At 37.0% G+C, this 21,542-nt stretch overlaps 2 protein-coding genes across 3 annotated transcripts; one reads left to right on the forward strand and one right to left on the reverse strand.

Annotated features, from left to right (window-relative positions):
* Positions 1–593: 593 nt before the first annotated feature.
* On the forward strand, positions 594–12,399 carry LOC117268565 (uncharacterized). Of its 2 annotated transcripts, XR_004502660.2 has the most exons (6): positions 594–731; positions 2,792–2,816; positions 2,901–3,011; positions 3,793–3,930; positions 6,630–6,766; positions 12,279–12,399. XR_004502660.2 is itself a non-coding variant. In XM_078161699.1 (5 exons), exons 2-5 carry the CDS (start codon positions 2,811–2,813, stop codon positions 6,714–6,716), a joined length of 342 nt encoding a protein of 113 aa, XP_078017825.1. In that variant the 5' UTR covers positions 594–731; positions 2,792–2,810; the 3' UTR covers positions 6,717–7,396. The 2 variants fall into 2 exon arrangements, 1 of the variants encoding a protein (XP_078017825.1); XM_078161699.1 differs by lacking the exon at positions 12,279–12,399 and having other exon boundaries at positions 6,630–7,396.
* LOC117268563 (polyserase-2) lies at positions 9,635–19,590 on the reverse strand. The gene is made up of 10 exons (XM_033645128.2): positions 19,454–19,590; positions 16,105–16,125; positions 15,597–15,759; positions 15,240–15,508; positions 13,356–13,501; positions 13,006–13,276; positions 12,317–12,488; positions 11,694–11,947; positions 11,422–11,519; positions 9,635–11,159 (listed from the first exon to the last, which is right to left on the reverse strand). The coding sequence occupies exons 1-10, from the start codon at positions 19,506–19,508 to the stop codon at positions 10,854–10,856; spliced, it is 1,755 nt and encodes a 584-aa protein (XP_033501019.2). The 5' UTR covers positions 19,509–19,590; the 3' UTR covers positions 9,635–10,853.
* Between the last annotated feature and the right edge of the window lie 1,952 nt (positions 19,591–21,542).

Genomic DNA, 21,542 nt, shown 5'->3' on the forward strand with positions numbered 1-21,542 from the left:
CCTGCATTCAAGCTCTAACTTAACTAAAAGTAGAAAATATTAGTATCAAAATATATTTAAAGTACCAAAAAAGTACTCATTATGCACAAAGGCCCATTTCAAAAGAATGCACATCATAGTACTGGGTTAAGATTGTTTTTGCATTAAGGTGTAGGCTACATCACTCTGATGTTGCTGCTGGTAAAAGTGGAGCTACTTTAAATACTTTATATGGCACCTTGAGAATTTACTGCAGGTGTCAATACAGTCTCATCTGATCTTAACCTATAATAATATATCCTTATTTATTTGTTGATTATTTTTCATATTATTAACGTGAATCTGCAAAGTAGCCTAAGTAAAACTTTAGTGGACTAAAAAGTACATTTCCCTCTGAGATGTAGTGGAGTAGTAGTAAAGTAGCATAGAATAGACATATTCAAGTAAAGTACAAGTACCTCAATACTGTACTTAAGTAGAGTATGCGAAAACGAACTGTATTTAAACTACTGTATTATCACTTCGAGCAGTAGGTTTTTTTAATTCGCGCTGACGTGCATGTATTTTGATCCTTCTGGGGACCCTTCTGACACCATGGCAACAGCTAATCTGGTTTGTTTCAGTTACAAGCGCCAGAATCTGCTGTTTTCTAGTAGCGAGAAAACCGGACAATGTGACTCTACATCACATATACCAACATTTATATTTATTCCATAAGACACATACATTAAAATACAGGACTCTTCAAAACGGTAAGATATCCGCACTGTTAGCTGCTGTAAAAATAAAGTCGCTCGCTCTGTAACGTTAACGTTATTCTTTGTTAGCTAACGCTTGCTACATTTTACAAAACGGTTTGTCATCTTCGGTTTATGTACTTTTCTTAACGTTTCACGAGCATTTAAGTCTGAAGGACAATTTCTCACCACAAATACGTTTGATATTTGAGTCAATTTTACTGCTAGTAGAGTAAACGGTAGTTACTTATGTACTTTTAACTTAGTAAAGTTGGTTAAGTATTTTTGGAAGCAGTTCTTTTGACAATGTGGCATTTTTACCTTTCTCGAATAAAGTATCTATGTATTTTACATCCCCGAGAGCCGGAGCTATGAAATGAAACCACATATAAACCTCTTGTTATCTTGCCCCGGAGTTAACTTTAGTTATCAGAGGTGATGTCTTATTTCAGTGCTTATGTGGAGGAAGTATTCAGATCCTTTCAAAGTACTAAAAGCCAGGTATTCAAAACCTTAGCACACATAAGTAAACGTATGTAAGATTTACCAGCAAAATTTACGTGAAAAGTAAAAGTATTGGGCAGTAAAATGTTCCTTGTCAGTATTTTACTTTATAGATGATGTTTATGGATTAATATTACTGCTGCATGAATATGTATGTTGCATTTTACTGCTGTAAATGTTCAAGGTTTTGCTCATTTTAACTCCTTATATAGTCTTTGGTAGTTTAATCTACAGCAATGCATTATATTCTTTAAGATGATCATAGCTGTCCTGTGAGAACCATGTATCTCTAAAAAGTCAACTTTTCTTGGTGTCAGGAAAAACAGCCCTGTTTTCACCCTTGTGACGATGCATTTTCCAGCTGATCCAAGAAGGTTTTTAAAGAGTTTATTTAGCATAAGAAGTAGGAGAATTTTCTCAACACATAAAGGAACATTTCATATTTTGTTTTATAACAAACATTCAAAACGGACCCTTTTCACAGCAGATATTTTGACTTTTCATTGTAGGAAAACAAAGGTGAAAGTTTCAATAAGTGTCCACATAAGCCTAAGAGTGGGCCACCATGCACAATTTCAGGGCCTCCCCTAAATACAATGCAGCTATCATTAATGTTATTAAACACACCTGTGCTTTTCCTACAAGGGCATGGCAAAGTGTCTGCTATGAAAATGGTCTAGCAACACATCTGGAGATACGTGTTTTTCACTGGACAGGAAGAGGATGAGAAGTGGTGATCTGAAAAGTAACCAAAATTGTCAGACAAATGTAGTGCAGTAAAAAGTGCAATATTTCCCTCTGAGATGTAGTGGAGTAGAGGCATAAAACAGCACAAAATAGAAACACTCAAGTAAAGAAGAAGTACCTGAAATTCGTACTTAAGCACAATACTTGAGTTGATGTACTTAGTTACATTCTACCACCAGCATATAGTACTTTACCACTCAGTGGTAGAAAAACAATTTAACTTAGATCCTTTTCTTCAGTAAAAATATGAATACAACAGTATATAATCACTTCATTACAAGTGCATCACAATTGCAACTTCCACATTCAAAATGCTACTTGAGTTAAAGTATAAGGGTATTATCAACAAAATGTACTTAAAATATCAAAAGTAGAAGTAATGATTGTGCATTCTTTCAAAGTGTTGGATAATTACATAATGTATGATATTTGATTATAATATGATGATAACTAACATTGTTACTGGTCGAGGTAGAACTAATTTGACTTGATGATATTTTATAAACTCATCATAGGTTTTTGATCTAAATATAAATAAATGTTGTAGAGTGAAATGTACAATACAGTAGCACAAAACTATGCATCTTTAAAATTGGACTTAAGGGCAGTACTTAAATATACTTAGTTTCTTTCCACTACTGACTAAATTTAACATAACATTTGACCATAAGTTACTCATAAGTTGTGGTGCAGTGAAATAATTTGATCAAACCAAAAACAATTGAGCATCTCTTCTGCAAAATTCACAGTAGCAGACAATGAACACAAGGTTTTTTAAAGCCCAAATAATTGGTAGTTTTTAACTGTTATTCTTCTCCCGTCAGAGTTCCCAAGAAAGAGACAATGCAAGTAAGAAAGAATGCTTATCTACACAATCTACTCAGCTCATCTCTATTAGATGTAGTGCTACATTTTGTTGGTCCTTCTCCTCAGGTGTTGCCTATTTGGGAGCTTTCCATCCCTCTCCCAGCAGTGCTATTGATTACGGTGGGCCTTTACATGATCGTCCTGGGGATCGGGCTGTGGATCCGACACTGCCTCAAGGTTGGTCTTTCAGGCCCGGTCACTGTTACCTCACAAAGCAATGATTACCTGTCTCCTTACTACAGATTGTGAAGTAAATATGTGTTGTTGACTGAATTTTGCACGAAACTTAAAAGCAACATATGTAGCTGAGAATTAGTAGGAAAGTGGACTTGACCTGCGGTGCTAAATGTTTATCAGGAGCGTCAACACTTAACTCAAGTCACCTTGTGAGAAATGTGAAACATTTAGTTCTTGGCTCCCCCTGGTGTTATAAACTGAGGCAGCAGCAGACAAACAATGCCCTTTCAAGACACGTGTTGTTTTTCTTTAATATCTTGCTAATATGTTAAATGTTTTAGCATTGTACTACTCCAGGAATGTTTTCTGAGGTTATTCAAGTTATTTCTCAGGTGTGATTGGAACAGTTTTTGGAGAAGAGCAGGGAATAGGATTGGTTCTCACTGGAGGTTGTCTTGTTTTTCCAAAAAACAAAATGTTACGCTATTACATTCATTATACACATAACATAATCATAAAATGGCTTTAAGGATTCAAAACAGATTAATAATCTTGGCAATACAAGACAACAATATTGTGTATATTTTATTGATGGGGCTAAGCCTAACAATAAATATCACACTATTATGCTGTTGCACCTTTTCTAATTGATAGATGATTAATCTGTTAGTTCAGCTTAATGTTTAATATGTTATGAGGTATTTCTACAAACACTTTAAAAACAACACTTCAAAAGTGTGGCAAGTGATGCAGATTTTTGTCTGTGTTCTCTCTCCCAAAGGATCGTTGTTCTTCAGAGTGTGGTGACTGCTGTCCAAACATTTCCATAAGTGAACAGTGCTATAGATTTGCAGAAATGTGTGACTTTCGCCTGCCAACCTTGCGCTCATGTCGAGCCATTTTGTGCTCTTCTCCTTCAGTAAGTAACCTCCAAACACTCACACACCGTTAAAAGGAAATTAAATCATGCATTCTTCACTTTCCTACCGACCAATTTACAAAGGATCAGACCCATTTCTAAGGCAGATATTAGGGGTGCACCGATTTATTGGCTTAATATCAGTATCAGCTGATATTCGCTTTGACTGCCATCGGCCTATTGGCAAATAAGATGACACTCACCAATGGCAGTGGCCAATGTTTTTATGTTGTGTCACATCAATATTTTGCTAGCTAAAAAGCAGGGCTCCAGACTAACAGCCAAAAACGTAAATTAAGGAGCAGGTAGAAGAAGAATACAGTGACTGTTCGGCAGATTGGCTCTGTGATCTCACTGTTGTGTGACAAGTTGGTGAGGAGCAGCCAGCGTCCCCTAGTCCAGGGGACAATAGAAAATGTGTTTTGGACAAATAGAGATCTTGTCCAGGACGTCCTCATGATGAAAGAATGCAGTAAAGTCACTTTCAACGTATCTGAGGACGCACCCTATTGTTTCCCTGATAATGCTACATTGTGAATAACAAATCCGAATTAAAATCAGCAGGCGGAGAGCATGTTAAGTAACTAACAGCTGATGGAGGTTGCATTCTGCGTTACATCATGACACTTTCAATCTCTATTCAGTAAAAATTCTTTTTAGTAGAAGGTGATTCATAAGGTTCTGATGGTGTGTTTAATTTAAGCTTGCAAAATGTAGTGTTTGGCGAGAAACTTGAATAAATACAGTTGTTTGAAGAAGACATTTGTTGATGTTTTTGCAGCAATATGAAATAGATATTAAAGAGGGAATTATGATATGTTATATAAAATAAAAAAGTATTTTTTTTAGAAAAAAAGAGATGTTGTTCATGTGAAAGAAGGTTGTATGAAAGGTTGTTTCATAAATTTGCATGCGACTAAATTTGTGCTCATTCAGAGATAGTGTACTGAAGGGCTGAATGGCTTTAAAATAGTTAAGTCATTTTTTCATAGTGTAGATTTATTTGTTTCCCAGGCACAAAAGGGGAAATAAATGACAATAAAAACAAAATGAACAACAATATGAAAACATCTGTATTGGCTATCGGCCAAATAGTTCTTTTAAACATCAGTATCGGCCCAGAAATTCAAAATCGGTGCATCTCTAGTAGCTATTGGTCTAATTTTATTTCAGGTCTGCGATAATAATCAATGTAGAAGAGAACAGAACTTTCTTGTCCCACCAGGGTAGCACATTTGTCTTTCTCTAACTTACTTGCACAAACTTTAAACCAGTGTGTATACGCCTTATTCCTGGGGTAGCTACTGTAGAAATGGTTATGGTTTAAACTTCTGATGAGATAGAGGAAGTAGCAGTAAGCTAGTTGGTCCCACAAACTGTCTATAGTTTGCCCCAGTGGCTAATCTTGGGGGCTATCCGCCAACGGCAATTCTTTTCACAAGTAGTTTGCCTTCAATTTATGAAAAAATTGCATTATCTCTTAGCACATAACAGATAAAGAACATATAAAGAAAGAAACTAACATTAAAATGGCATTTTCTAAAAAGTCCTTATGGAGTTCTGGTACTTGTCGTGCTGTCCTTGTCTATAATGTTACCAACAACTAGACAAAGCTACATTTCTGTGTCAACAACAGTGTTGCGGTACAATTTCCATCGCCTACCTACAGAGAGGAGTAGATCGCCAACCATCCTGTATAATTCAGCATCATCCATTAAAATGCACCATCCCTTACTGAGTCAATACAGGACATGATTTGTCTCCTATTTTTTTGGCACACCCTACTCCAATGCATACAACGTTTTCACATGCTTGGAATCACATAAATAATAATAAAACCGATCAAGTTTTGAGTGTCTTTCATATCATATAAAATAAATCCCTAAAGTATTTTTTTTACTACTACTTTACATTAACATTACTGTTATTACTGAAGTTTGCTACTAAATTTGGAGTTATGATTCACTAGAGAACTCCGATTTAACAACTCAGCAGTTCTAAAAATGTGTAAAAACTACATTGTTAAGGTGTAGCATTTGTTGGGAAACATACGTTTATTCACTTTACATTGAGGTAAAATTAATACAGAATTATATTAAATGTTTACTGAATGTGTTAGTGTCTGTTTATGAGTTGTAAGAAATCATAAATCATTTTTTAGAGGACGTAGATGTTTACGGTAAGCTAGCTCAGGCTCCATTAAGTCTAACGTAGCAAGGTAAGTTCATCATGTGATTGGTTAAAAAGGTAAACAAAAGATGCTTTGAGATGGCTCTCAGAGATTGCAGAGGTGATCACATTATCCCGTTTGAGGTGTAACAGTTTCCACATGTTTTATTTCACATTTCACAGTCCAGTTTCATCCAATGGTTTCTATTCAGAATGTGTCTGTCGAAACACTCAGTCTCACATTGTGGTGTGAGCAGGAGAATTTCTGAGTTCAAGCTTGCTACCTTCTCATAAACATGGCTGAAGTGCTTCTGCTTATCAGTAATGTTGAATTGCCAACGTTGTGTTATCACCAACTCCCTCATGTATCCAATTACACAATACTGGGGATGCTGCTCACATATATTATGTTTCTTTCTCTTGTCACACTCTGAAGAGTTTACTAAGTGCTCCTTGGCAAAAAGCTTACCATAGACAGTTTAAATATATGATTTTTAGAATAAACTCTTGTCTGCTATGTTCTCCCATAGTGTGCCAAATGGGACTGTGCCTGCACCTGTCAGCCTCCCGAGTGTGAATCCTGCAACTGCCTCTGTTTTGAGATCAGGATCAAGTAAAAGAAGGGGTTCGAGGTGCACTAATGCCACTGTCAGCTGATGCACTCCAGGTACTACAGTTTTTGAGTTTTTGTTTTTTTTTAAAATGTATGCCTTTTTTTAGGGAGTTTACAGTGGAGAGATGACAGTTAAAAAAGGGGGAGGAGAGTGACGGTTCATGGTTAGCAGCTTAAACCAGGACCTCCAGGACACTCAACATGACTCTTCTTTGACTTTTACCTTTAAAAAAGACTGGAAATTATTTTGTAACTGCCCTTTTCGATTTTTTAAAAATGTAGCAGGGTCTTCTCTATCTGGTTTCACGTGTTCAAGGTTGTATAAAATAATTTTCTGCTGTTTTTCACTATCTTTAAATTTGACTGTTGCATACCACTGACCTCCTCATGTCTTGTTGTTTCTGTTTTTTGGCTAATCTAGTAAATTAAATACTTGACAAATCAGCCTCACACTAATGTGAAAAATGTATATAAAGACAGCTGAGCTTATTGACTTGAAACTTTTCCTACAGTGGTCCAATGCACCAGGAGATACTGAAGTGTTAGATACCACAGTACATTAGCACACTCCCTTTAAAATGTTTATTTTATAGTATACTATTATACCAATATCATATATTAGACAAGTACAACATTGTTGATACCTGTGTACTTTTTCTAATGTAATAAAATAGCAATGTCAAAGCTTACAGCTCAATTAGAGTGACCAACGCCACCTGTTAAGAGGCCTATTGCATGATATCTTTAATGTTCGATGAAATGGTGAAATTGACTGCAGAGTGTATGTAGGAGTGTATTTAGCAGGAGGAAAGACCTAGAGGCTTTTATTTTCACTGAACACCAGTTTGATCAAACTTAGTATTAGTATTGTCGATCTCTCTGATGTTGCTGGGAGTGCCTTCTGTATTGTGCATTTTGAGAATGGTTCATTAAGTTAAAGCCTCATGCTGGCGTTATTCGATATAGTTCTCGTGAAGGGTAAATCTTATGTTTGTACCAAAACCAACTATCAGCTCCAAGCCTGTTGGTTCCAACTGAAGATTAAAATCTTTAAAAACTCCCCACAGATACATATTTTCATTTATTTTTAAAAGGCTCTGTAATTTCCTGAAACAACTGGTTACCTGGTTTTTATTAAACAAACTAGAGGAAATACTGTATTTGTTAGGGACTATTTTCAACAGCAGACTGATCCACATTTAGTGCTCTAGTGAGCATCAGGATGGTGTTTAGGTTGTAGCATCAATTCATTGACAGTTCTGGTCATTTTATGGAATTTCTTGACTTAAACATAGAGCATCACCAGACTTATACTTTAATGCAGTGCTATAAAATGCTCTGCATGTTAAGAAAATGACTAAAGTAGCTTTGTGCTATGGTTTTATATGTTCTGTTTTTTGAAGGTTTAGTAAATTCTGATGTGTTTTAAAAGTGATCCAACAGTTTGAATGTTTCTTTGGTTTCTTTGCCCACTTGAGCTCAGTCTTCATTCATTTATAGCTCCTGTGGGCAGAAGACATTTAGCATAGTTTCTAAATAATCTTGTTTTTCCCAAAACTGTCAATAGGGTGCAGTATTGTAACTGTCTTGCTATTTGAGGTCCTGGTAGTGCACTTCAGTATTTCTGATTTGGGAGACTCTGCTTTTTGTTATTCTGTTCCCACTATGTATGTCCCCTGCTTTAGTGGTTACAGGCTGTGCTGTGCTCAACGATAGCTTTAACTTAGAGACGTCCCTCTCTGAACACCTGTCAGTATTGCATTACACTTTTAAGTGTTTCTTTTATTTTGTCCACCCCATTTACATATGTCAGTGATGCGACATAAACAACACTCTTCAACAGCACCGGAAACTACATGCTCCAAAATGATCATAGTCAAATTAACATAAACAGAACGTTATGACTTGACTGCATTAGTTTGAGTTTGGTGTTCTATATAAACTGCCAACTGAGTATATGTAGCTGTTCCGTTCATGCCCTGCATGTTCATCTGAATATGTGTGTACCAAGGAAAACAATTTTCTAGCAAATAAATACAACAACTAAAGGCCTTAAACTGAGAGCAGTGACACGTGTGTTCACAGCATAAAGGAAAAATGCATCAGAATCAAGCAGACAGAGAAGATGGTTACTTCATTTAAAAGCAGGCTATATTGACAAAAATAAAAAGGAGATTATTAAGTGCTTTCACATTCACAGGACAGGTGTATTCTGTGGCAAGATTCAGCAAGACTTACAATTGACATTTGTTCAAACCAAATAATTATCCATATAAATCGCAGCTGAAGTATTTTCAAAGCAAATGCTGTTTGTGTACTGCTGTGTCACTTCAGGTAGATGTTGGTGTCATGATACAGTAACTCTGATAATATGAGGTAGATGATCATTGTTACTGTGTTCCTCAGGTCTCCAAAATATGCCTCTGTAAGTTGAACTTCAAAACATTTACACAGAGTCAGAACAGTAACATTTGTCATCGAAAATAAAATCTGGTTTTGAAAAAGGAAACACTGACACTGAAAAATGCTGATGTGTGTTTTTCAATTAAATCTTTTTAACTTTTTCAGCAAGTCACTCTTTTTTCAGTGTCAGTTTTTGTTTTGTTTGGCCTACATTTCAACTTACATTAAAAAAAGAGGGACATGAAGAACAAAAAGCAGATTGTCATTGGAAAACACGAGTGCTAAAATAAATAAATAACATCACTTTTAGTGCCTGTATTTTATTTTTCAGCTGTTTTTTTTTTTCAATGCCAAATTTTATTTTTGATATTTTATTTTTGATGCCAAAACTTACTGTCACTGTTCTAGCTCCATACATTTGTTAAGACTGTCTTTAATCATATCTGCAACTTAATAAATACCTTCTCCTGTTTAGAGAACGGACTTAATATCCGCAGTAAGTACAAAGGATATATTACAAAAATTTCACACATTTTATCATTGTATTGATAAAAAAAAAAACTAAAAAAATGTACATGTAGCTTCAGTTACAATACTAGGCTACATGTACATATATTTGCTCAGTGCAGCTTGAATAATTCTTCATCGAAGACTGAAAACCGTTATGAAAACCACATAACAGAGGTGACTCATGATTTTTTGTAGTAGTGAAGTGGGCTGGAGGTTATTGTCCTTCAAAGTAAATTCACATTTTAAAGTTTCCTTTTAACTTAAAAAATCTCCCTCCTCACACTATATGTTAAATTAACATAAAGCCTCCATATGTGTCTCTATGTGATACACACGTCGCACATTGCACCTACTCTCTACACTTCATGCTTTGACATTCCATGGTCAATATTTTGCGCATTCCTGCACAAAACTGCACAGTTCCTTCATTTAAATCAGATATACTGTGCATATTTTTTGTAGTTTGTATGGAGCTAAAACAGTTGCATGAAGTTTTGGCATTGAAAATAAAATTTGGCATTGAAAGAGGAAAATCGACACTAAAAAAAATACACTAATCAAAAAACACAGGCATTAAAGATTCTTTGTTTTATTTTTTAATGACAATCTATTCTTTTCTTTAAGTCACTCATTTTTTTCAGTGTCACTTTTTTTTAAGAAACCTGCGACTTTTTGGCATAGAGGAGATCAATTAAAGGGGAGGAGCAAGGTCAGCATGATTTACATTTAGTGTGCAATTCAGTAGACACTAAAAAAAAGTGAGACATGAAGAAAAACCATCAGTAGACATGCCTCAGGGTGCAAAAAAAAAAAAAAAAATCTGAATAAAATAATTGTATTGCCTGTGTTTTATTTTCCAGTGGATTTGTTTAGTGTCAGTGTTTGATCAATGCTAGTTTTTATTTTTGATGCCAAAACTTACTATTGCTGTTCTAGCACCTTTTGCAGCAAAGGTTTTCCAGTTCTGTCTCATTGTTTGTGCTGATGATTCCACCAGAGGCATTTTAACATCATCTGGTAGAGGACATTAATACAACTGTTCATGTAAGCACCTTGGATGCTTGATTTAACCCCGCCAACTTCACTGATCTGTTCCTAGTGGTCACCAGAATCAAATTCACGTTAATGCAGCTTTGCGCTAAGTCGTCTCTCATAGTCAAGGCTGTTTACATTCATTTGTGCTTGTCACATCATGTAAATCACTATTTACAGATAAAGTTGTAGGTTTCTATAAGAAGAGGCGGAGACACATGGAAGAGAAGAGGAGATGGAAGAAGATGAAGAAGGTGGAGTGAGCAGGAGCATCCCCGCTGTTGGTGGTGGGGTTGGCTGCTGTGGTGGCAGTGCTGTTGCTGTTGGTGGAGGCTGCGGAAAGGAACCCCACTATCCGAGACAGGAATTCCTGATACGTGCTCAGTTTGGTGAACGTTATCACTGTTACTCGTGTTTCCCTGGTGGTGTTATCAGCTGGTAATACTGCTGCTTGGAACCAAGAGTTGTCCAGCTTACACATCAGTGGACCTCCAGAATCACCCTGAACAAACAAACACATGTTCAACATTTTGTGTGAACCTCATTCTGATTCTTAAGTAGACATTCAGTCGGATCTTCTTGTGGAACTATGGGATTTTTTTTCCACTAAATGTGCTATACAGAAAATACTTTGTTATGCCTTAAAGGAACAGTTTGACATTTTAAGAATGACATTTTCTTGTTGAGAGTTAGATGACATTTTTTCAATCTAAAAAACAGAAAGACATTTAAAAGTATAATTATGTCCTGCTCTTTTCACTCACCTGCCCCAGTGTGAAAGTTCCAGTACAAATGCTGTCACTTGACGATGCATTCCCACAATTTTCCACCGAGGTTTGGAACTCCTGCAGAACTTGTTCCTCTGAAGTTTGAAAAACAAGAAAATGATGAGAAATTAAACATCTGATTCAAACCCAGATGGCAGGAACCTGGACTAAATGGGCATATGTTCTTTGTTAGCACCAAAAACAATGTGCAATGGCCTAAATGTTTAATCTGAAGGGCTGAAATGATGCAGAGCATTAACATTACTCACCACCTCCTTGCCCGGAGCTCCAGCCAGCAGCCCAGCACGTGGTGCCCACAGCAAAGGTCCTTCCGTTATCCATGCAGATGGGCTGGATGTAGTCGGACAGGGTGGGTTGGGATGACAGTTGCAGCACTGCTACATTGGACCCAGTCTGGTTGCTCAGAGTGATATTTGTTACGTTAAGTGTCACCTCAAAAGGATTGGATCCATTCTGTTTCAACCGACCCAACACAACGGTCCAGGCAGACGGTGTGGGTGAACTGTGGGAGATAACAAACTGAATTAGGGCTGAGGAGAAACATTTGAATGGTTTCAAACAAGGACTGGACCTTTACAGATTCAGCTTCTTAGGCTGCTTCTCAGAGGGCAGTGCCAGCATTTTGTTCTATATAAATTGCATGTAAATTACATTAAAGGATAAAGCGGGCAATGTTTACCAAGCTCACTCACTCTTCTGTACATTAATTTTCATATAATGATAAAAGGACTGTGCTTTGTGTTTACAGTGTCACAGAGCTGTTAGCATGGCTGTAGACTGTTCCTATTTTGTAAACTATATTTAAAAATAAATTTGCTACTGTTCTTAAACAGACTGGCATTATACCACGACATCACTCCAGGTGTCTCACCTTGAGAAGCAGTCGGCACTGCTCAACACAGAGTCAACAGACACCAGAGTCCCACCACACACATGACTTCCATTCTTCTGTAGGCTTGCCATCCATGGCCATATACCAGCCGTCGCCACTGAGACTCCTCCCGAAATACGTGTATTCATCGGGGCCTGGCCACAGACCACAGCTGAAGAAACAGAATCACAATCAAGTTTTTCATTGCTCTCAGTGCACATGCATGTGCACAGAAAAATAATTTTGGGGAAATTTGTAGAAAATGATTCACAATATATTTTGAGTTTAATGAAATGGTGCATCTATAAATAACATGCAGTCTTTGCTTTGAATATTTCCCTCAGTGTAAACAGCATACAGCTTCAATTAAGAGCTGGAAAAAGTATAAATTTCAGCTTTAGTTACTTTTCAGATTACAGTTTTTATCCCCTTCCTGTCCAGTGAAAACCATGTGTCCCCAGTTGTGTTGACGTTGAATAAACTAAAAAATAAAATGTTCCGTTATATGCTGAGAAAATCATCCTACTTCTTAAGCTAAATAAACTCTTTAAAACCCCTCTTGGATCAGCTGGAAAATACCAGAGAATGATTTTGAATACTTCATCCACCACTGTAAATATGAAAACAACTCATTTTAAACTGGAAATTTAAAGTTAAAGTTGGTGTTTTTGGACATGACAGACACTCACGTTTAGCTGTGGTTGTTGGGGGGAGGGTTGTTGGAGGTGGCGGCAGGCCAGCACAGGTGACGCTGAGATCACTGTCAGTCCCAGTGGATGTGAAGGTGACATAGCCTGGCTGGTCAGTGATGATTTGGGTGTTGATCCATGCCTGATATCTGGACACTCTGGTGTAGACTCCTGGTCTTTCTGGCAGGGCACAACCTTCTCCAAAACTTACAACTCCTTCCTGGATCCAGACACCGTTCTGCTTGCTCACCATTGGACCACCTGAATCCCCCTTTAGGAAGAAGATCTAAGTAAGAGGAATCTTTGCAGGAGGTCAAATCTGATGCATGCACTGGAGTAAAGAGGATCACCTGACAGGAGTCCTTCCCTCCATTACGTAACCCGGCGCAGATCATGTTTTCCGTGATTGTGCCCACTCCATAGTCACAGTTACACTGTCTGTTCCCCACAACTGGCACCTCCACCTCCATTAGGTTTTGTGGGGAAGGAAGAGGCACTAAAGAAACACAAATACAGTTTTATAGACAACACAGCTGATGTAATATGCTTTAACATTAACTATTTGATAACTATGAATAACTGTGAATCTAAAGGACCATGCCAGCAGTTTTACAGTGTCTTCACCCATTACAGGCACAGTCAGTTATTCAAAATTTAACAAAGTTAAACAAAAGGACAGGTCCAGCATATCAAACTTTTGATGGACCCTGTCATCAGTCTCAGATTCACAGGTCAGAGACAGATTATCTGATGCTGTTAAAGTTGTTTATGTTGTGTACATCACCTAATCACATGTCGCGCCAGATTTAGGTACATGAAATTTTCTGTGAATATTCATGTTGCCATTTCTAATAGTACAGTAAGTACAGTAAGTTTTGGCACCAAAAATAAAGCGAAAAAGGAACAGACATGAAAAAAATAAAATAAATAGAATTTAAAAATATGTTTTTTTTCTTCTGATGTGTTTTTTAATCACAGTCTATTGATTTTGTCTTCACGTCATTCTTCTTTCAGTGTCAGTTGAAATCAAGTAGCAACCTTGGGCTACAAAATGAAGCCAAAAACTGCAGTTCCTCTAATGGCCACTTGAGACTGCCTCCAAGAGTGATTCAATCCCCATAAAACCTTATGTTAAAATGCCCAACTTCACAGAAGAAATGGATATGTTTAAGCCTGGTACAAGGTTTTTATCTCAATAGCTAATTTCCCCATTCATGACAACTGTACAAAATTGGAATTTCAATGTAACTCATCGTTTACATTGAATTAAGGCTTAAAGTTATGCATATTTAAGGGGGGCTGCTTTGAGTGACAGGCTGTTTGCTGATAGTGTCCTCTGCTTCTCAGTTAGATCCACCCCTCACTCCTCTACAGGCCAGCCTCTTGCCCAAATATGGCACTTCTGGCTCCAAAAAGAACCCAAGATGGCGACAGCAGAAAAATGCCAAACTCAAGGCTTCAGAACAGGAGTCTACAAACCATTGGGTGATGTCATGATAGCTACGTCCATTACTTTTACAGGTGATATGTAGACTAAATGTAAATCATGCTAGCTGTGTATTTTTTTTTATTATTTTTTTTATTTTTTTTTATTTAACCTTTATTTAACCAGGAAGTCCCACTGAGATTGAAAACAACTATTCAAACATAGTGGCCTCTCAAGAAAAACAAGCACATGTCTTTGTCACCACATTCTTTATGATGCCCTTAAATTCATCAATGGATTTAAGTGTTTTTAATTTAGATCTTTTATTATGTTTTCTTTGTATAGTAGCCTTCATGAAGAGGAGGGCAACATAATACACATTTACATGTACCAACAAAGTCAGTAAAGAAGAAGACAGCTAACCAAACATTAATGTATATAATTTGAAATATTTCAATAATTGGCTTTGCAAATGTTTTATGACAAAGATAAATTCAAAACACACAGTGTGATTTGGTGAGAAACTTAACTGTTCTTTTACATTTTAAGGACCACTCCTCTCGCACCATCATCAGAACAAACTGCCTACTGCAAAAGATATTTGCAGCGATTATCTCTTGTATTGTGGTGTGTTTTAAGCAATATTCAAACCTATGTCCAAAACTCTGTTTTGTTGGTCCATGGGTAAAAGACAGAGGTACTATATTTTTTATTTATTTATTTTTGCGATTCAGTACCTTAGTAAAGACAGATGTTGCCACCATTGTTGTCAGAAAAATAAATGTGACCCAGCTGTTCTCTGACCCACCTCCAAATTGAATGTTGCCCCAGCCGGTGACCCAGCTGTCAATGCCGGCGAAGAAGGTGCTGTCTGGAGCTGCTAGGCAAACAGGCAGAATGTAGTTGGTGAAAGTCACCGGTGAGCTGAGCTTCAGGAGGGAGATGTCGTTGTCACTAGTGGCAGGGTTGTAGTTTGGATGATTGATGATCTGCGTTACCGACCGAGATACCTCATTGGGGTTTGAATTCTCTTGACTCTGGCGACCCAAATATACAATCAGACTGGATGTACTTGGGCTGAGGAGAAACAAAACAGTGCAAAGACATTAAAAGCAGAGCACTCTAGCGAACACAAAACCAGTCAGAGTTTTTTTTCCTGGCTTACTTTGAGAAGCAGTGAGCAGCAGACAGCACCCATTCTTTGTTGATGAGGGATCCTCCACAAAAGTGGCCCCCAAATCTGTGTAGGCTGGCCTGCCACGGCCAGCTGCCCTCAGGGGCCTCCTGTCCTCCAACAATCCTGGTGTTAAGCGCGGGCCGACCACACACTGAAGAGAAACAGACAATAAGAACACACAGTGAGAAATACTCTCCTCTGGATAACCAGTGTGGTTCCTGAAAACACTGTGCTTTCCTGGGATTATAAACTTTAACTGTTGGTTGAGGACTATGATCCTGGGGCACTCTCAGGTGTGTCTAATCCAGCACTCTTGGGTAAAAGAGGTAAAACTGTTGTTGTTTCATCATTAGTCTAGACATTTCATTGCTCTTGGGCTACTGGGCTACACAGGAAGTACTAACAGTAATGAAACTATAACAAAACAAAAATCCCAACAACATGCTGACAAGCAGAAAGGAAGAAAAAAAAAAGGGTGGACAGAAATTTCACTTACCATTTAGTTGAGAGTACGACTCTGAAAAATAGAAAACAAAGAACAACTCTTGAAACAACAGTTCTGTATATATTTACTGATGTGTCTTACATGTACTATGTCAGAGATAGTGAAAGAGGCAGAGCATAAGCTTATTCATATTATAATGATTAATTTTGAGCCACTGAATTTTGACATTTTTGCTTAAAAGAACGACTTAAAATTATTCAACTGCGAAAATAGTTGCAGATTGGGTGGAAACTGCAACCTACATCATGATGACATTTCTCAGAAGAGATAATGACTATTGGCGTAGCCAGTCAGTAAATATTGCATGCATAGAAAGTGTAATTACTGCCTTTTAAAAGTCATTGTTTTTACTGACAACAATAAGCGAAGTCAGCCTTGACAAGTATGCTTCTATTTCTTTGATTTATGAGTGAGTGTGTGTAGGCATTCTTTGCATATTGTTCTGTTTTAACAGCCACCTTTTACACACTGTCATATTGTTCTAACGGACCTGTTGTGTGGCAGCATACTGTCCCATCAGACCGGTTGTACTGCCTCAGTTGCCTCAACATACTTCAAGTCAACTTTGACAGTCCAGACTGGCGTTTCTATTCTTTGTGGCTCAGACAGGAAAAAACAGGACACATATTTCTCCTGAAGTCGACTATGTCATTCTTTTGTAACGACCATCATGTGCCATGACAGTCAAAGAGAGAAATGTCCATTGACTGTGTCGGACTAATTGATGTCCCAACACTGACAGAATGATTAATGTTCACTGCCTGGAGGACAGAGTTTAATTAAAAATTAAATCACAGACAAACAATGCTATCAAAATATGCTGTATAACTGAGCATATGTTATATTCCTACTGCTGTTACTGCTGCTAATTCCAGTACTGCTCCTACTACTGAGTTATATTACTGCTAAAGTGACACTTCACTGATTTTACAAATGAGGTTTGCTGTTTGGGAAGAATACAGTGAAAATAATTATATGATGTTTCTAGTAACCACGATGGTTTTTGCATTTTAGTATGTACAACAGAAACGCATCACCATTTAAATTATTTATTATTATTATTATTATTATTATTAGTATATAATAATCTTATGTACTTACAACAGTGAGTGAACACATCACTTTTTAAATGCACATACAGCAGTGAGTGAACACATCACTTTTTAAATGCACATACAACAGTAAGTGAACACATCACTATTTAAATGCACATACAATAGTAAGTGAACGCAGTGCACACAACAGTAAGGGAGTGGATTACCATTCAAATTAATTTACAACAGTAAATGGACACATCAATGTTCAAATGCACATAGGCTACAACAGAAAGTGAACGCATCGTAATTTAAATATACACAACAGTAAGTGAACTCATCAGTGTTCAAATGAACTTAGAACAGTCAGTGAACACATCACTGTTCAAATGCACATACAGCAGTAAGTGAACGCATCACTATTCAAATGCACATAGGCTATAACAATAAGTGAACGTATCACAAAAGTTTTTGGTCTTAACCTGTGTGCAGTGTTACATATCCTTGCTGTAGTCAAATAATATCTAGGTAGAACTGTATGACTGTGTACAGTCTTTGGTGATCACTCTCAGTATTAATGCAGTGAAATTCATTTGCAGTCAAATCAAAAAACATCATTTATGAAAAGGAAACATCTTGGAAAATGACCCAAAATGCATGTGTGAACAAAGATGATATGAGGGAGGCCTGGATCTGCTCCTGGATGACTAACTTCCACAGTAAGTGCTTTTCAGTCAGAGGCTTAACTAGGTGTTGCTCCATGTCAACAAAAATCTGTGGTCACACCGTGTTAATCCAGAGAACGTCCTCTAAAACAGGTTAAAGTTGCTGCAATCATATACCTCTGAATAAACTAAAATAAAGCTCCCTTAATTTTCTGAAATTAAAGCCACAAATAACCCACACATTTCTAAGCTTACTGAAACTTAATCTTAGTGAGAGGCTAGACTGAGAAGAATGAGAAGGTCTGGGCTTCCTTTTGGTCTGTTAAGGACTTAATTACATGTTAAGGTGGTTTTAAATTAAAATGGTAAGATTAATAGATTCTGATCCTTGATTTGACCGCATGTAACTGGTCCATGTTTGTCTCTATGAACTGCAAATAGGCTCACATTTAAAGAAATGTATCCCTGATTGATGCCAGATGTTAAAATATAAAATGTTGATCATAAAATACGCATGAATTTTAAAGCAGACCCCAAGGAAAACTGGATAAAGTAAATAAAAAAATACATAGAAATACTACTACTGCTACTATTAATAATAATAATAATAATAATGATGATAATAAAGACATATTTTTACATTTGTAATGCGTCAAAGGCTTTCATCAACAAAGTCCTGAATAAATCCCTTGAAAACTCGATACTCAAGTTATAATGAACAATGAATCCGGCTTCATTTCCAGAGAATCTGAGGACATGAATTCAGGCAATGTACTGATTGGTAGAGACTGACACGCTGTGTAGTATTAATGCAGACAGTGATTGACAGGATGGATCGCAATTATCTCCTACAAAGACCCGATGCTTCCCTTCACATCGTTATTATTTGTAGAAAACATTATCTTGTCAAAAGGTTTAAATGTTAAATGTTTATGCTCTCCTGACAAAGTTCAAATGAGGTGAAATTAAAGCCAGAGTTCAGTGTGAAAATAATCTGGATTTGTGGGTTTCTGAAGCTATTAAAAGATCCAAAGCTTTAAGGTCTTTCTGTCTGTCTCTGTTTCTCTGCAGCAGGTCAGAAGTTAATATTGCACTTTTAATGATTTCTTTTTAAACATGCAGTAAGCACATCTGGTCATTTTTGCCCCTCTAGGGAAATATTAACAGATAACAAAATGACTTTTGGACTTTAAAGAGGTTTAGAGAATTTGCTTGACCTGGAGAATAATGATCTTACTTTATTTTCCCCTTCTCTCCTGGATTTGATCTCTTTCATACATTTTACATCTTCTGTACTTCTTAAAACCTTTAAATCTACCATACTTCTGTTTCTTTAATCTTTTATTTATTCTTTATTTATAAATGGTCGTTTTCTGTCTAAAATGTGCTGTATGAATAAACTCGTCTTGCCTTTAATTCATGCATATTCTGATTTACTAGCAAGCACTTTGGTTGTTAATCCTTGAGTACATTTATTTATGTAAAAAGCAGAATTGTGAATGCATGACTTGCACTGGTGACACTTTTACCCTTGTTGTTTAAAGATTTTACTTCCTCCTCAGTGCTCTTCCTCTCACACAGCAGTCAGTAGACTTTAAACATGATTGGTTCAGGTGTGCATGCGGTGAGGAGGGTCCTTACCTTGTGTCAGGAGAGTCAGCAGAGCTGCCACAGCGATAACTTTGTAGAAAGCCATAACTGTAAGTCCATATCATCAGATCTGCTCCGGCATATATAACCTTCTTCTCTCCTCCCTCTCTCTCCACATTCAACACAAACACACCTCTCTCTACCTCTCTGACAAACATTGTCACCTGTCCAATGACACGCCCAACAACACAGCAAATCACCTGTTTCACCACACATCAAACATGTCAGGCTTCTGAGCTCCAGTATGTACATTTGCTCACGTCTGTTCTTACTCAGACTTTCCAATTTATGCCACCTTATGGATCTACTCCACTTGCACTTTATTTCAGAGGGAAATGTGACACTTATTACAATTATTTGACACCTGCAGTAACTTTTTAGTTTAAGATTTTATATAAAAACATATGATGAATCTTATGAAATTCAATACATAGTTTAACATTAAACATTATTGTCTTGTGACCTTTTATATAAAATCACTGTGTAGCTGTGTCTTGACCAAAAGACATTTCCCCTTTAAACTTCTCACATGGTTTCATTTGACTGACTGTTTTTTATTTCAAGTCAAATATTAAGGAAAACTCCAGAAACTGGAACAGATTTGTGTATCAGAACTTAGTGTCTTCTTCTTCTTCTCTCTCCCATTAATGACCTCATGACCCCTCAGATATATCTGGTGACTTTTTGGAGGGGCGGGAACCACTGGAATAAATTAGCCAACTGTACATAAAGAAGTTCAAACTAGCTCCACCTGGAGCAGCTACAACAGTACCATGCTGCTCTAACATTGATGCTTCAGTATTAACTGTCTAATAATCAGTCACAGGAGGCATTTAACTGCACAACATGTACTTTTACTGCTGATACTTTTACTTCATGAAGATGAAGCCACAATCATTGCACAACCAGCACTTTTATTTTGATACTTCTAGTGCAATTAGCTGACTGTTAATTGAATAGGATTTTGAATAGGATATACTACCTACAATGACATAATATTTACTCACCTGTATTATAGTATCAGAATATTTCTTCAGCTACTGTTTAAAGCACTTGAAAAGTTCAAATGCTTTAATGATTTTGTTTATTTATCATAGCAGGATGTAGAGGACTCAGGTGAATGCCCCATATATCAGAGGACAGGAGCAACACTGACAGGCTATTACAGACTGACAGCCATACAGCAGACCTCACCAGGCAACATTCCTGCATCTCTGTACAAGAGTCTGGTTGAATCTGACATACACAGTAATGACCATAAGTCCTCCTGTCCCAAGACTTAAGTTACTTAATTTACTCTAGTACTTTTAATTTACTTGAATGCAGCCTCATACTTGTACTCCACTTAATCGCATAAGTAATTATTGTACTTTCTGTTCCACTTGTCTGACAGCTTTAGATACAAGTTTATTTACTCAGGCCCTCCCACAAAAATAGCTGGGCCCCAGAAAAAGTCCAGTCAGTTATGGGTCATCCCAAAATTATTTTTGCTGATATCACCCTGATTTTTCTGTCACCATGAAAAGTTGACTTTTTAGGGATACATGGTTCTCACAGAACAGCCACGCTACAAATATATGACGATCTTACAGAATATGATGCAATGCTGTAGATTCAACAACCCAACAGTACATAAAGGAGTTAAAATGAGCACAACATTAAACATCTGCAGCAGTAAAATGCAACATATGCATTAATGCAGCAGTAATATTAATCCAAATACATTACATATAGTAAAAAAACACTTACAGGGTAAGTATTTTCACACTGCGGTATTAGTTTAGTTGGTAAAGTATTAGTTTGTGTTGGTACTTGTACTCAAGTAAAGGGTGTGAATACTTCTTCCACCACTGTATGTGTCTTTAACGTTTTGTTTAAACACCTTACACGTGTTTTCACATTTTTGGCTCCTTTACCACAACTTATGTGTCATACTGAAGTCTTTGATTTCAGCTTATCTATGTTGCAAATCAACTGAAACTTGTCAGTCAACACAAACAGTGGTGGCAGAAGGACTCAGATCTCAGTAAGTAGTACTACCACAGTGAAAATACTGTGTGCAAGCATAAGTCCTGCATTT

The sequence above is a fragment of the Epinephelus lanceolatus genome, chromosome 18, assembly GCF_041903045.1.
Source record: "Epinephelus lanceolatus isolate andai-2023 chromosome 18, ASM4190304v1, whole genome shotgun sequence".
Taxonomy (NCBI): domain Eukaryota; kingdom Metazoa; phylum Chordata; class Actinopteri; order Perciformes; family Serranidae; genus Epinephelus; species Epinephelus lanceolatus.